At 45.9% G+C, this 15,598-nt stretch overlaps 1 protein-coding gene across 3 annotated transcripts in view; it reads left to right on the top strand.

Moving 5' to 3' along the window:
- Window positions 1–5,839: 5,839 nt before the first annotated feature.
- mdh1b (malate dehydrogenase 1B, NAD (soluble)) overlaps window positions 5,840–15,598 on the top strand; it is a 40,147-nt gene continuing 30,388 nt past the window's right edge. For all 3 annotated transcript variants that reach the window (XM_080198602.1, XM_080198603.1, XM_080198604.1), the window contains exons 1-3: window positions 5,840–5,871; window positions 11,090–11,202; window positions 14,484–14,618. In XM_080198602.1, coding sequence (XP_080054728.1) covers window positions 5,850–5,871; window positions 11,090–11,202; window positions 14,484–14,618 — 270 coding nt within the window. In that variant the 5' untranslated portion in view covers window positions 5,840–5,849. The remainder of the gene's footprint in view (window positions 5,872–11,089; window positions 11,203–14,483; window positions 14,619–15,598) is intronic.

The raw sequence follows: 15,598 nt of genomic DNA, 5'->3' as shown, positions 1-15,598 counted from the left end.
GCAGTTAAGGGTCAACCACATTTCTGTAGCACTGGAGTCACATGTAGGCCAGACCAGGTAAGGATGGTAGATTTCCTTCCTTAAATGACATCAGCGATCCAGATGGGTTTTTCCGACAATGGTTTCCATGGTCATCAGTAGATTCTTAATTCCTGATATTTTTTATTGAATTCAAATTCCACCATCTGCCGTGGGCGGGATTCGAATTCGGGTCCCCAGAGCATTAGCTGAGTTTCTGGATTAATAGTCTCACGGTAATACCACTAAGCCACTGCCTCCACTCTACTAATGGAAACGTCTTCCATCCAGGCCTTTCAGTATTCTGTAAGTTTCAATGAGAGGCCCCCTCATCCTTCTAAACACCATTGATTACAGGCCCAGAGTCCTCATACGCTCCTTCAGACTGGCCAAGACATCAAGAATCTACAAAGAGTTGTGAACAAAGCCCAGTCCATCAGGCAAACCAGCCTCCCACCCATTGACACTGTCTACACTTCCCGCCACCTTGGAAAAGCATAATTAAGGGTCCCACACACCCCAAACACTCTCTCTTCCACCTTCTTCCATCGGGAAAAAGATACAAAAGTCTGAGGTCACGTGCCAATTGACTCAAGAACAGCTTCTTCCCTGCTGCCATCAGGCTTTTGAATGGACCTACCTTGCACTAAGCTGATCTTTCTCTACACCCTTGCTGTAATACTACATTCTGCACTCTCTCCTTTCCTTTCCTATGTATGGTATACTTTGTCTGTACAGCGCGCAAGAAACAAATACTTTTCACTGTATACTAATACATGTGATAATAATACATCATATCAAATCAAATCAAAATCATCTGTCAAGATTTTCATTCCCGGGGTCATTCTCGTGAACCTCCCCTGGACCCTCTCCAAGGCCAGCTAAGGTACAACCTCAGTCGCAGAAAGCACTGCAGCATTTTTGTTCAAGAAGTTATAGTGAACATACATTTGAACTGATGGCCCGAGAGAAGTTTGGCTGCTTGTGGAGTTTGCTTAGTTGTTCTAAAGTCAATTACTGATCTGCTGATTACTACACACAGTGTTACATTCACACATCCAAAGCTTCAATCAGGATAGTCTCTCACACGCTGCTGGTGTGAAATTGTGAGGGAGAATTACCACTCCTATTGAAAGGAAACAGAAATTCCTCACTGTCTGACTGGGAAGTTATGACAGGAAACCTCTCAGCTCTCAGGGAGATAATTAAATATATAACAACCATCTATTTTTATAGCACCATATAATGAAATGTTCCCTAGAACCATTGAATCCCCACAGTGCAGAAGGGAGCCTTTCCGCCTATCGAATCTGCACCAACTTTTTAGAGAGCTCACTCACCATCCATCCGCATATTTACCCTGGCCAATCCACCGAATCTGCACATCTTTGGACACTATGGGACAATTTAGCATGGCCAATCCACCGAACCTGCACATCTTTGGACAGATCAGCCATGATCTTATTGAATGGCGGGGCAGGCTCGAAGGGCTAGATGGCCTACTCCTGCTCCTATTTCTTATGTTATGTTATGTTAAGGGGCAATTTACCCTGGTCAGTCCACCTAACCTGCACATCTTTGGACACTAAGGGGCAATTTAGCATGGTCAATCCACCTAACCTGCACATCTTTGGACACTAAGGGGCAATTTACCCTGGTCAATCCACCTAACCTGCACATCTTTGGACACTAAGGGACAATTTAGCATGGCCAATCCACCTAACCTACACATCTTTGGACACTAAGGGGCAATTTACCCTGGCCAATCCACCTAACCTGCACATCTTTGGATACAAAGGGGCAATTTAGCATGGCCAATCCACCTAACTCACACATCTTTGGAGTGTGGGAGGAAACCGGAGCACCCAGAGGAAACCCACACAGACACAAGGGAGAACGAGTAAACCCCACACAGACAGCGACCCAAGGCCAGAATCGAACCTGGATCCCTGGCACTGTAAGGTAGCAGTGCTAACCACTGTGCTACCGTGCCGGGGGGATTATAAAAAGCTGAAAACCTCCATCCTCATTGGTAGCTGGGGTTGTCCAGTGCCGCTGACAGTAAATGGACTTTTGGATAGAACGCCAAATTCTATGTTCTCGCTTAGAGCAGGGTGGGCCCGGACCAGATTGGAAAACCCCACCCAAAACCAAAACACATAAGGAGATACTAGGAGAGACCACCAAAACGCTGAGTCAGAGAGGTAGGTTATATGGAGAAAGTGAGATCGAGAGGCAGAGAAGGTTAGGGTGCAGAGAAAGAACAACTTAATGTGAGGCAGGGTCCTTTTAAACAGCGAAAAGTCTGACAACACCAGGTTTTAGTCCAACCTATTTATTTGATAATATACTCGCAAGCTTTCGGGTTAGTCCCTTCGTCAGGTGAATGGAGAGTTCTGGCCTCAGACAGAGCATATAAAGCACAGACAGTTTAGAGATTACTGATTAGAATGCGAATCCTTACACCTAACCTGCTGTTCAAGACCTGAAGTGGCTGATAATGTGAGTGGAAGGAGCACTGATCACAGTTTAAAGAGATGTGTATTGTCTCCAGACAGTACAGTAAACCTCACTTTTAAACCTTTCAAACAGCAGCAGGGAAGAAGCTGCTCTTGAGTCAATTGGTACGTGACCTCAGGCTCTTGTATCTTTTTTTCCGAAGGAAGAAGGTGGAAGAGAGAATGTCTGAGGTGTGTGGGGTCCTTAATTATGCTGCTGTTGTGCTGTATGAAGTCTGTGCTTTGCTGTCAGATATTTCAGTGAGTCACTATTAATTCCAGGGTCAGTTTGAGTCAATATGGTGCAGCCAGAAGCCTGGCCTGGGGCTCCCCCTCATGGCCATCCAGAGCATTACCAAGTGAAAGGAAAACTGAAGAATTGAAGCAACTGCATTTCGATAGCACCTTTCACAACCTCAGGCTGCTGCAAAGCCATTTACATCCACTGAAGTGTTTAAAGTGTACTCTCTCTCTTTTGGCGACACAGTGGTTAGAACTGTTATCTCTCAGCGCCAGGGTTCGATACTCAGCTTGGGTAATTTTCTGTGCGGAGTCTGCACATTCTGCCCATGTCTGCGTGGGTTTCCTCTGGGTGCCCCAGTTTCCTCCAAAGACGTGCTGGTTACGTGCATTGGCCATGCTAAATTCTCCCTCAGTATACCCGAACAGGTGTCAGAGTGTGGTGACTGGGGGACTTTCACAGTAACTTCATTGCAGTGTTAATGTAAGCCTACTTGTGACAATAATAAATAAACTTTAAACTTTAATGTCAAGATCACAATGATTGGTTAATTTGTTTCAGTGATGGTGTTGGAGGGTGAAATATTCAACTTGATTTGATTTACTATTATCACATGTATTGGGATACAGTGAAAAGCATTGTTTCTTGCACGCTATACAGACAAAGCATACTGTTCATAGAGTACATAGAATCCCTACAATGCAGGAAAAGGCCATTCAGCCCATTGAACCTGCACCAACCACAATCCCACTCAGGCTCTATTCCTGTAACTGCGCACATTTACCCTGCTAATCCTTTGACATTAAGGGGCAATGTAGCGTGGCCAATCAATTTAAGCCACACATCTTTAGACTGTGGGAGGAAACCGGAGCACCCGGGAGAAGCCCACGCAGACACAGGGAGAACATGCAAACTCCACACAGACAGTGACCCAAGCCGGGAATTGAACCCGGATCCCTGGCACTGGGAGGCAGCAGTGCTAATCACTGTGCTGCCCAAAAGGAAGATGCAGAATATAGTGTTACAATCATAGCTACGGTGTAGTGAAGGATCAGCTAAATAAATGAAAGGACTATTTAAAAGTCTGATATTCATCAGAACACCAGCGGAACCTCTCCCCCACTATCTCCCAGGAGATCTTTAACATCACAGTTTCTCAACTTGGAATCCATGGACTCTTGGGGTCCTTCAAGATGTTTCAGCTTCTCAAAGAATATTCGGAGACTTCGAGAAGCAGGTTTTCTTTTTTCAGAATTACTGGATTTTGGAAGCGTTCCCTGAATTTAGCCACAGATCCTCAGGCGAGGGGTAGGGTGAGAAGGCTCATGGATCACCTCAACTGGTACGGAATTTAACCTATGCTGTTGGCATCACCCTGTATCACAAACCAGCCATCCAGCTAACTGAGCTATACCAACTCCCACATGTACAGGGCATGGGCGACACGGTGGCACAGTGGTTAGCACTGCTGCCTCACAGCGCCAGGGACCCGGGTTCGATTCCCGGCTCGGGTCACTGCCTGTGTGAGGTTTGCATGTTCTCCCGTGTCTGCGTGAGTTTCCTCTGGGTGCTCCTGCTTCTGTCCATAGTCCAAAGTTGTGCAGGTTAGGTGGATTAAGAACATAAGAACATAAGAAATAGGAGCAGGAGTAGGCCATCTAGCCCTTCGAGCCTGCCATGCTAAATTGCTCCATCGTGTCAGGGGTCTGGCTAGGATAAATGCATGGGGTGATTGGATAGGGCATGGGTGGGCTTGTGGTCAGTGCAGACATGAAGGGTCAAATGGCCTCCTTCTGCACTGTAGGATTCTATGGTCTAACTAACATGCCATTTAGTTTGATCATTGTCTCCAGGAAGGCTGGAACCTGGGGGTCGATCTGAATCTAATCCTTAGCTATTATCATTGATGATGTGTATATGTGTGACCCACCTTCTCTGCATGGAACATATAAAGCATCCTTTCCAGATGTATCACAGCTTGGTATGGCTCCTGCTCTGACCAAGACCACAAGAAACCACAGAGTGTTGTGAATGTAGCCCAGTCCATAATGCAAACCAACCTCCCATCCTTTGACACTTTCCGCTGCCTTGGAAAAGCAGTCAGTAAAATCAAGGACCTCACGCACCTCTCTCTTCCACCTTTTTCTGTCAGGAAAAAGATGCAAAAGTCTGAGGTCACGTACCAACCAACTCAAGAACAGCTTCTTCCCTGTCAGACTTCTAAATGGATCTACCACGTATTAAGCTGATCTTTCTCTGCACCCTAGCTATCACTGTAACGCTACACCCTGTCCTTTCCATCTCCTTTATGTACTCTATGAACGGTAAGCTTTGTCTGTAGAACGCACAAGAAACAATACTTTTCACTGTATACATTAATACATGTGACACTAATAAATCAAATCAAACCTTCAGACTCGACGGTACAGCACGGCGAGCCTGGAAAGCCAGAAATAGGGTTGAGGGGAGTTTTCCTGTCCCCGTCCACCATGGGAATTGTAGCAGGCAGGGGGTGGGGGGACGGACCATGCAAAGGTCTGTTGACCACGGGTGTGATTTTCTGGAACGGGCATGGCTGGAAAATCGGTGTCCAAAAGAGACAGTGCTGGAAAATCTCGGCAGGTCTGGCAGCATCTGGAAGGAGAGGAAAGAACTGACGTTCGAGTCCAGATGACCCTTTGTCAACGCGTGTAAAACGACCCTTTCACCAGCATTTTCTCCTTTGACTTCTGATTCCAGCCGCAGTAATTTGCTTTTGTTCAGAAAATCAGCATCTTTGACTAGAGCAATATTCCAATCAAATTAAGTCTCCTGACTTAATTTGACCTGTCCTTTCTCCTTTAAAACAGCCAGGTGCAATGTTGGTAAACAAATAAAGAAATGCCTGGAGATTTTGTAGGAGGATTTGATTATTTTGTTCTACCTTTAGCTGGCAATGACTGTAAGTGGCAGGAGGGCGGAACCCGAGCGGCGGCGGAACCTTGTGGCCGCGGCTGCTGCAGCCGGGGGGAAGAGAGAGGGGGCGGGCGGCGCGGGCGCAGCCGCCATCTGGGTCCGGCCGCTCCTGTTGCCTGGCAACGGCCCCAAACAAGATGGCCAAGTTCGTGGTGGCAGGTGGGTCTGGGCGGCTTCACATGAAGCAAAAGAGTCAAAGCAGAAAAGGGAGCAGCAGCCCCGGCGATTAGGGGAAGTTTTTTACTCGGGTTATAGATTTAATAACTGGGGAAATGTAGCAGAATAACATTATTAATCTTACAGAGGGGGTGGGGGCAGTGACCATTGGCCTCAGGACCCCACACCCAAGGGGGAGGTTAATGGGGTCCTGCCCCAGCTCCCCAACCAATGATCAATGGATAATTGATCAGTTTAAAAATAGGGAATTAACTTGCATTAAGTTTCACTTGTTAATTTTTAAAAAAACTTAAGTTTAAATTTAAAGTTTAAAGTGGGGTGACACAGTGGTTAGCACTGCTGACTCACAGTGCCAGGGACCCGGGCTTGATTCGTGCCTTAAGTCACTGTCTGGGATGGCACAGCGGTCAGCACTCACAGTGCCAGGGTCCTGGGTTCGATTCTGGCCTTGGTTCACTGTCTGTGTGCAGTCTGCATGTTCCCCCCCCCCCACCGTGTCTGCGTGGGTTTCCTCCGGGTGCCCTGGTTTCCTCCCACAGTCCAAAGATGTGCGGGTTAGGTGGATTGGCCACACTAAATTCTCACTTAACGTCCCAGGATCGTAGTTTAGAAAGATTAGCGGGGTAAATATGTGGGGTTACGGGTTAGGGTCTGGGTGGAATTGTCAGTGCAGGCTCGATGGGTCAGATAGCCTCCTTCTGCACTGTAGGGTTTCTATATAATTTATTATTGTCACAAGTAGGCTTTCATTAAGATAAAGGCAAAATTCTGCGGATGCAAGAATCTGAAACAAAAACAGAAAATGCAGGAAAATCTTAGATTTTCAGTAGGTCTGACAACATCTGTGGAGAGAGAATAGAGTCAATGTTTTGAGTCTAGATGACCCTTCAGATCCTTCCTGCCCCTTTACCTCCTCCCTGCTTACTGTCCCTGGTCCTAAACACCCCTTTCAGGTGAAGGGGTGCACCTTCTTCAATCTGCTCTATTGCGTTCACTGCTCCCAATAGTCTACTCTACATCAGAGAGACCAAACGCAGACTGAGTGGTCACTGTGCTGAACACCTTCTGTCTGTCCGCAGGCAGGACCTAGACCTTCCTGTTGCTTGCCACTTCAACACACTGCCCTGCTCTCCTGTCCATCTGTCTGTCCTTGGCCTTTTGCAATGTTCCAGCGGACCCCAACGCAAAGTGGAGGAACTGCACCTTATCTTCCGATTGGGTACTTTACAGCCTTCTGACTGCACATTGAGTTCAACAACTTCAGAGCATAAACTCTGCCCTCCCCCTTCACCCCATTTCCATTTATTTTATTTCATTTCCTGTCATCTCATTCTTCAATTTTATCTTCCCTCTTTCTCACTTCCAGTTCTCCACTTCTCCATTTCAGCTCTCCTTGTTCCCTTCACCCCCACTTTCAGGGCAAGTGCCACTTTCCTCAGGCAGTCCTTTAACAATCTGTACCTCTGTTCTACCATTCACACATTCTGATAATTTAGTGGACAATTTTAGCACCTTCTCAGCCTTTTGTATCCTCATTTACATTCCCTTTGTCCCATTCCATCACCCACCCTCAGAGGATAAATCTCTGCTGACCCTCTTTGCTCTCAGCTCTGATGAAAGGTCATTTAGACTTGAAATGTTGGCTCTATTCTCTCTCCGCCGTCTTGTCCGTGGAGCGGTTCCGGGCTCATGCAGCAAACCGCCCTTTCCGGGACAAGAAGCAGCACGATGGCCGAGGAATGCATAACTGCAGGCGGTGTCATGGATGTTAATACTGCAATTCAGGAAGTGCTTAAAACTGCATACATCCACTATGGCTTGTGTTGTGCTCTCCGGGAAGCTGTCAAATTTCTGGACAAAACGACAGGCTCATTTGTGCGTCCTGGCAGGCAATTGTGACGAGTAACAGTATGTTAATTTGGTAGAAGCCCTCTGTGCTGAGCATCAGATCAACCTGATTAAGGGTGATGACAACAAGAAACTAGGTCTATTCTTTTCCACCAGATGTTGCCAGACCTGCTGAGATTTTTCAGCACTTTCTGTTTTTGTAGCTTACGTTAACACTGTAATTAAGTTACTGTAAAAATTCCCTAGTCGCCACACTCTGGCACCTGTTCAGGTACACTGAGGGAGAATTTAGCATGGCCAGTGTACCTAACCAGCATATCCTTCGGACTGTGGGAGGAAACTGGGGTATCCAGAAGAAACCCACGAGGACACGGGGAGAATGTGCAGATTCTGCACAGACATGAATAAGCCAGGAACTGAACCTGGGTCCCTGGTGCTGTGAGGCAGCAGTGCGAACCACTGTGCCATTTTACTGCTGCAAATGAAGAATCGTAGAATCGCTAATGCAGACTGAGGTCATTCAGCCCATTGAGTCTGCATCGACACCCTTACGGAGCATCCACCCCCGGGCTCCAACTCTGTAACCGCACAAATTTACCTCACTAAACCCCTAACAGATACATTTTTGACGCTAAAAGGAGAAATTTTCCTCTCTGCCCACTTCAGGAATTGTAGTGGGGGTGGTGCCAACCACGGAAAGCTCCGTTGACCTCGGGCAGGGTTTTCTGGTTTTGGGGTGAGTGTGGCTGGAACATCCCATCCCAAGGGACAATTTAGCATGGCCAATCCACCCTGAGAACCCGAGAGAACTCACGCAGTCACGGGGAGAACATGCAAACTCCACACAGTTACCCAAGGCTGAAATCAAACCCGGATGTCTCGTGCTGTGAGCTGACCGAATAATGTGTTGTTTTCCTAGTGGTATTTGTGAAGAGATAACTACTTGCTAGATATGACAGGAGAAATCCCCTGCTTATCTTTGTATACGCCTGAGAGGGGAGATGGATTTACATCCATCTGTGAGAGAATTTTAATGTGTCATTTAATGTTGATTTAATATATTGTCAGAAAGGTGGCACGTTCGACACTGCAGCATTCTTTCTGTGCTGCACTGAGGTATCAGCCAGAATATATACGCAAGACACTGGGAGTGGGGCTCAAATGTCCAACTCCAAGGCAAGAGTTCTATCACTCATGAATAGCTGACTGTTGAGCCAGGATTCTGAGGAGGCATGCTTCCAATGCAACTATATTTTATGTGGCATGGACAAGTTGGGCCAAAGGGCCTGTTTCCATACTGTAAACCTCTACGACTCTTATGATAACTGTATTTTAGCAAGTGTGATCCAGTGAAGAGGACTATCCCATTTAAAATCTGGCCAAAGATAAAGAAAGAAAGACTTGCATTTTTGTAACACTTTTCACATCCTCAAGATCACCCAAGACACTTAGCACTAATGAAATGGGCAGCACAGTTGTTAGCATTGCTGCCTCACAGCACAAGGGACCTGGGTTCGATTCCGGCCTCAGGTGACTGTCCGTATGGAATTTCCACATTCTCTCAGTGTCTCCGGGGGTTTCCTCTGGGTTCTGTGGTTGCTCCTACACTCCAAAGATTTGATTTGATTTATTATTGTCATGTATATTAGTATATGCAAAAATATTGTTTCTTGTGCGCTATACAGGCAAAGCATACCATATGAAGCAGGGAAAGGGTTAATGGATTTTGTATCTAGAATATATCACAAACATAACCCTTCATCATGACTGATCTTCTCAAGCTTATACTGCTCCTGGCAGTAATATAAGTTATTTGTTCATGTCTTACATGCTTTAACTCTCATTTTTATATAGACAGATAGTTTAATGTGGCTGTTATTTTGTAGATTTTGCAAATTTTACCTATTTGTCTTAGTTGGACATCGTTACACAGATGGTAGTTTATGATACCAGCTTTTGACAGCTGCTGATGGCAGTTCGTGATACAGGCAGAGTCCTGCTGGGGCAGCCTTGATCACACAAGTAACTTCAAAGACAGAGATGCCGGTACTGCTGCAGAGGGTTTTGAATCGTGACTGGATTAAGCATGTGTCATGACTGCAGCTGCCTGCTGGATAGTAATCTCTGGTCAACTCTGAAGCTAAATCATGATCAGGGAGGGAAGACCTGGAGGTCTGGCTGGAATTGGAACTTTGAGTCGTGATTACAGCTGGAGCTTATAATGTATAAATGCCCATTTGTGTTTGTGTTCTAGGAGAAGTCTGGTAGTCCATTTTGAGGAACCAGTTCTCCCAAAGCTGTGGAATAAACGCCAGAGTTTTGAAATAAAAACCACTGTAATTTGACTCTGAGGTATTATTTTATCTACAATACCGTACATAGGGAAGGAAAGGAGAGAGTGCAGAATGTAGTATTACAGTCATAGCTAGGGTGTAGAGAAAGATCAATTTAATGCAAAGTAGGTCCATTCAAAAGTCTGATGGCAACAGGGAAGAAACTGTACTTGATTCGGTTGATACGTGACCTCAGACTTTTGTATCTTTTTCCTGACAGAAGAAGGTGGAAGAGAGAATGTCAGGGGTGTGTGGGTCTCTTAATTTTGCTGGTGCTTTGTCGAGGCAGCAGGAAGTGTAGATGGAGTCAATGGATGGGAGGCTGGTTTGAGTAATGGACTCGGCTTCATTCACGACGCTTTGTAGTTTCTTACAGTCTTGGGCAGAGCAGGAGCCATACCAAGCTGTGATACAACCAGAAAGAATACTTTCTGTGGTGCATCTGTGGAACTTGGTGAGAGTTGTAGCCTACGTGCCAAATTTCCTTAGTCTCCTAAGAGAGTAGAGGCGTTGGTGAGCTTTCTTAACTATAGTGTCAGCATGGGGTACCAGGACACAGTATTGGTGATCTGGACACCTAAAAAGTTGAAAACTTGAGCTGTGGGTTAGGTTGATTGGCCATGCTAAATTGGCCCTTAGTGTCAGGGGGACTAGCTACATAGAATTATGGGGATAGGGCCTAGGTGGGATCGTTGTTGGTGCAGGCTTGATGGGCCAAATGGCCTTCTTCTGTACTGTAGGAATTCTATGATTTTATAAATACTTGTGAAGTATGGCCACTCATTTAGGAAACGTGGCATCTAATTTTTCCATCTGCAAGTGTGAGGAGGGAAATAACCTGGATTTCAAGGAGCAATTTTATGGATTCAGAAACAGTTTGTGGAATATTGAGCAAGATGAAGAGCTGGGGAGGTTTATCTGCGAAAAACAGACAGCCACCAGCGCAGTGATCGTTTCCTGCTCTTTTGGGGATGTTCTTACAGATTGGTGACGATTGTTCATTTATTTTGGCTCTGCAGGTAGAGCAAACTGTCCTTATTACGCCAGGGTGGAACTTCTGGCAGATTATCTTCAGAAGAATGTGCCAGACTTCAAGGTCCATAAAATTGTCAAAACACCTGAGGATTGGCAGGTCAGTCATTGTGTGCTACTGAAAGTAGAAAAAAAACAACTTTTTTTTTTACAAATAAAGAAGTTAAAATCAACCATTATGGGGCTGTCACGATATTTTATCTGCTGTTGTAGTTAAAACTACTGTTCCCCTCAAGTACATAGAACATAGAACATAGAACACTACAGCGCAGAACAGGCCCTTCGGCCCACGATGTTGCGCCGACCAGTTACAAAAACAATGACCCACTAGCCTATACCAATCCCTTTTCGTCCATAAACCTATCCAGAGATCTCTTAAACGCCCCCAAACTAGACGCATTTACAACTGCAGCAGGCAGGGCATTCCAATCCCTCACCACCCGCTGGGTAAAGAACCTACCCCTGACATCCGTCCTGTAGCTACCCCCCCTTAATTTAAAGCCATGCCCCCTCGTGCTAGCTTTCTCCATCTGAGGAAAAAGGCTATCACTATCCACCCTATCTAAACCTCTAATCATCTTATATGTTTCAATAAGATCCCCTCTTAGCCGCCTTCTTTCCAACGAAAACAACCCTAAATCCCTCAGTCTCTCCTCATAGGACCTCCCCACCATACCAGGCAACATCCTAGTAAACCTCCTCTGCACCCTCTCCAACGCCTCCACATCCTTCTTGTAATGCGGGGACCAGAACTGCACACAGTACTCCAAGTGCGGCCGCACTAGAGTAGTGTACAGTTGCAACATTACACTGCGACTCCTAAATTCAATCCCCCTACCAATAAACGCCAAGACACCGTACGCCTTCTTGACAACCTTATCTACTTGATTCCCAACTTTCAGGGATCTATGTACACACACACCTAGATCCCTCTGTTCATCCACACTATTCAAAGTCCTCCCGTTAGCCCTATACTCGACACATCTGTTGCTCCTACCAAAGTGAATTACCTCACACTTCTCCGCATTAAATTCCATCCGCCACCTCTCGGCCCAGCTCTGCAACCTATCTAAGTCTCCCTGCAGACTATGACACCCTTCCTCACAATCTACCACACCTCCAACTTTGGTGTCATCAGCAAATTTACTAATCCACCCAACTATACCCTCATCCAGATCATTAATAATAGGGCTACAAAGCCACGGGTGAAATTTTTCCATTCCGTGTGGGAATCATGGCAGGTGGGGGCGGACCACACAAGGTCCGTTGACCATGGGTGGAAATTTTCAGCAATGGGGTGGCCAGAAAATCCCGCCCACGGAGGGGATTCAAGATGATTTATTGACTGTAGCGCTACAAGAGCCTGATCCAGTCTTTAAGATCAGAGTACAGAATTCAGAAATGCACTAGCAGTTATAGTTTCAAATTTGATTAGAAGTAATTAACATATATCAATCAAGGTATGGGGAATTTTGATTCGGTGGCCAGATTTCTTCAGAAAGTCTAAAGGATAACGGAAAATGCAAATCTTTGTAAAGGTAAAATGACTCAGTTTAAAAGCCTAATAAAATTTATTTAAAACTAGATTTCTTAAAATATGAAAAAAATCAAACACGATATACAAAAGACAAAACAATAACTTTAGCCAAGGAGAGACCTCAGATGTGCCTGATAGCACCATAGTACCACAGAGCTTTCTCAGAGGATCTCATCTTTCGTGCCAAAAGGTTAGTCAATTATAGACTTTTTTATCAATAGTTCAGCCCAATATTAGCTCAGTATAATTTCATTCATTATTCAAAAAGTTAGTCTAATCATGACAATATTTTAAATCAATTACAATCTGCCACCTTAAATAATGTTCTTTCTGATCAGCAGAAGTCCACATTTTGGCATAGATTGCTTTCTTGTTGCCAAAGCATCAAGAAACCTTATGTTGCACATTCTCCTCATGTCTGCGTGGGTTTCCTCTGGGTGCTCCGGTTTCCTCCCACAGTCCAAAGACGTGCGGGTTAGGTTGATTGGCCATGCTAAAATTGCCCCTTAGTGTCTAGGGATGCATAGGTTAGAGGGATTAGCGGGTAAAATATGTAGAGATATGGGGGTAGGCCCTGGGTGGGATTGTGGTCGATGCAGACTCGATGGGCCAAAGGGCCTCTTTCTGCACTGTAGGGTTCTATGATTCTATGATTTTACCCTCCCAAACGGAACCACAGCAATACATGCTCTCCGTACCTTCCCACACACACACCCCCAATAACACACACTCCTCATATCCCTCCCCCCCACAGACCCCAGCAACACATACTCCCCATACCCCCCCCACAGATCCCCAGGAACACACCCCCAGCAAAACACTCCCCATACCCTTCCCACACAGCCCCCCAGCAATACACACTCCCCATGCCCCTCCACAGACCTACGGTAATACACAGTCCCCATATATACCACAGACCCTCAGCAACAAACACTCCCCATATCCCCCAACAGGCCCCCAGCAACACACTCTCCCCTTAAGCCCCCCATACACCCCCAGCAACACAGACTCCCCATACCCTTCCACAGCCCCCAGAATGTCAACAAAACACCTCCCCCCATTCCCACCCCACTCACAAACACACACCCAGAACCCATGCAGTAATAGCCACAGACAGTGCTGCATTTCAAGTTATGAGGCTGCAGCACTGCCACTTCAGAGAGTTTCCAGCCCATCCCCCACCAGCAACAGTGCTTGCTACTGCCAGCACTAGGACCCAGAGTCAGCGCTAAGACCCAAGGTCAGCGCTCTGACCCAGGTCCGTGCTGAGAGTCCAAGGTTGGACTCTGTGAGCAGCAACATCCCCCCCCCACCGAACACATGCAGTCCCCTTCCGACACAAAATGTAACATGGCCGCCATGAAACAACCCCCCCATGAACAGCACGGAGCAGTTTAAAAGCTGAGACTTACCTCCTCACTATGCTTTCTGCTCAAGCACCTGGAAACAACTTGGATATTTGAGTTGTTTTCCTGAACAATCCAGCTGCAGTGAACGAGATGGTTAAGGCAGGTGAGCTGGGACGATTGGGAGTGAAGCTCACTAATGACATTGTAATGAATGCAAAAGAATGTAAATTGACGTTTTGCCTGTTTTGGGTAGGGCCCAGATCATATCGAGTTTTTTTGTGTGGTAAAATGGGAATGGGTGCAAAAATGGGCACCATTCCTGCTAAATCATGCTTGATTTTATGACATTTTCCCGCAAACCAGGCACGATGAGGTCATAAAATTCCACCCAATGTGTCTAGAAATGTATCTATTTCCTCCTTAAATGATTATCTTTGGCTCCGGGAGGGCAGGATAGCAAACGTATTTCCTGTCTTAATGCTTGTCTTTCTCCAGAAATGGCTTCAAGCGGTGTGCAAAGCAAATAACTGGGAGCATCATAATTCCCCGATTATCTGGCGAGAACTTGTGGACCGTGGCGGAAAGGGATTACTGCTGGGTGGATTCAATGATTTCTTGGAGTATGCAAAGGTAAGAGTTATAAATGTTCTGGCATCCCAATTCCATTTGCACAATGAAAATGTGCTGGGAACTGCCTTTTTTTTGTCTTAGATGTTTCTGAATATAAAGAGGCCACATTCAAAGAACAAGAACAGTGTACAGCACAGAAACAGGCCCTTTGGCCCTCCAAGCCTGTGTCAAGCCTGATGCCTTAGCTAAACTGAATAAAATCTTTGCCCTTACTCATAGAATCATAGAATCCCTATTAGGCAGAAGGAGGTCATTCGGCCCATTGAGTCTGCACCGACCACAATCCCACCCAGGCCCTATCCCCATAACTCCTTGCATTTACCCTAGCTAATCCCCCTGACACTAAGGGGCAATTTAGCATGGCCAATCCACCTAACCTGCACATCTTTGGATTTAGAGGGATATGGTGAGGCATACTCAGACCGTATCCCTCTATTCCCTCCCTATTCATGGATCCATTCAAATGCTTCTTAAATGTTGCTAATGTGCCTGCTTCCACTATTTCCTCTGGCAGCACGTTCCAGGCACCCACCACTCTCTGGGTGAAAAACTTCCCCGTACATCTCCCTTAGACTTTTTCCCTCTCACCTTGAACCTGTGCTCCCTTGTAATTGACACTTGCGCCCTGAGAAAAAGCCTCTGACGATCTACCCAGTTTACGCCTCCCATAATTTTGTAAACCTCTATCAGGTCTGCCCTCAGCCTCCGTCTTTCCAGGGAAAACAATCCTAGTTTATTCAACCTCTCCTCATAGCCAACTTCTCGAGACCAGTCGACGTCCTGGTGAACCTTCTTCGCTAGTTTTGATGTGGTAGGTATGGTGAAGACGTTTTTATTTGTGCGAGGGTGCAAAACTATGGGTCATAAATTTAAGATAATCACTGATAAATTGAATAAGGAATTCAGAGGAACATCTGTACTCAAATATGTGGAATTTGATTTAGCATGTTGAAGAGCGTAGCATACATGGGTGTAAGGAA

The sequence above is a fragment of the Carcharhinus amblyrhynchos genome, chromosome 11 (genome assembly GCF_965287045.1).
Source record: "Carcharhinus amblyrhynchos chromosome 11, sCarAmb.v2.hapA, whole genome shotgun sequence".
NCBI lineage: Eukaryota > Metazoa > Chordata > Chondrichthyes > Carcharhiniformes > Carcharhinidae > Carcharhinus > Carcharhinus amblyrhynchos.
This window is presented reverse-complemented; position numbering and strand designations above follow the sequence as displayed.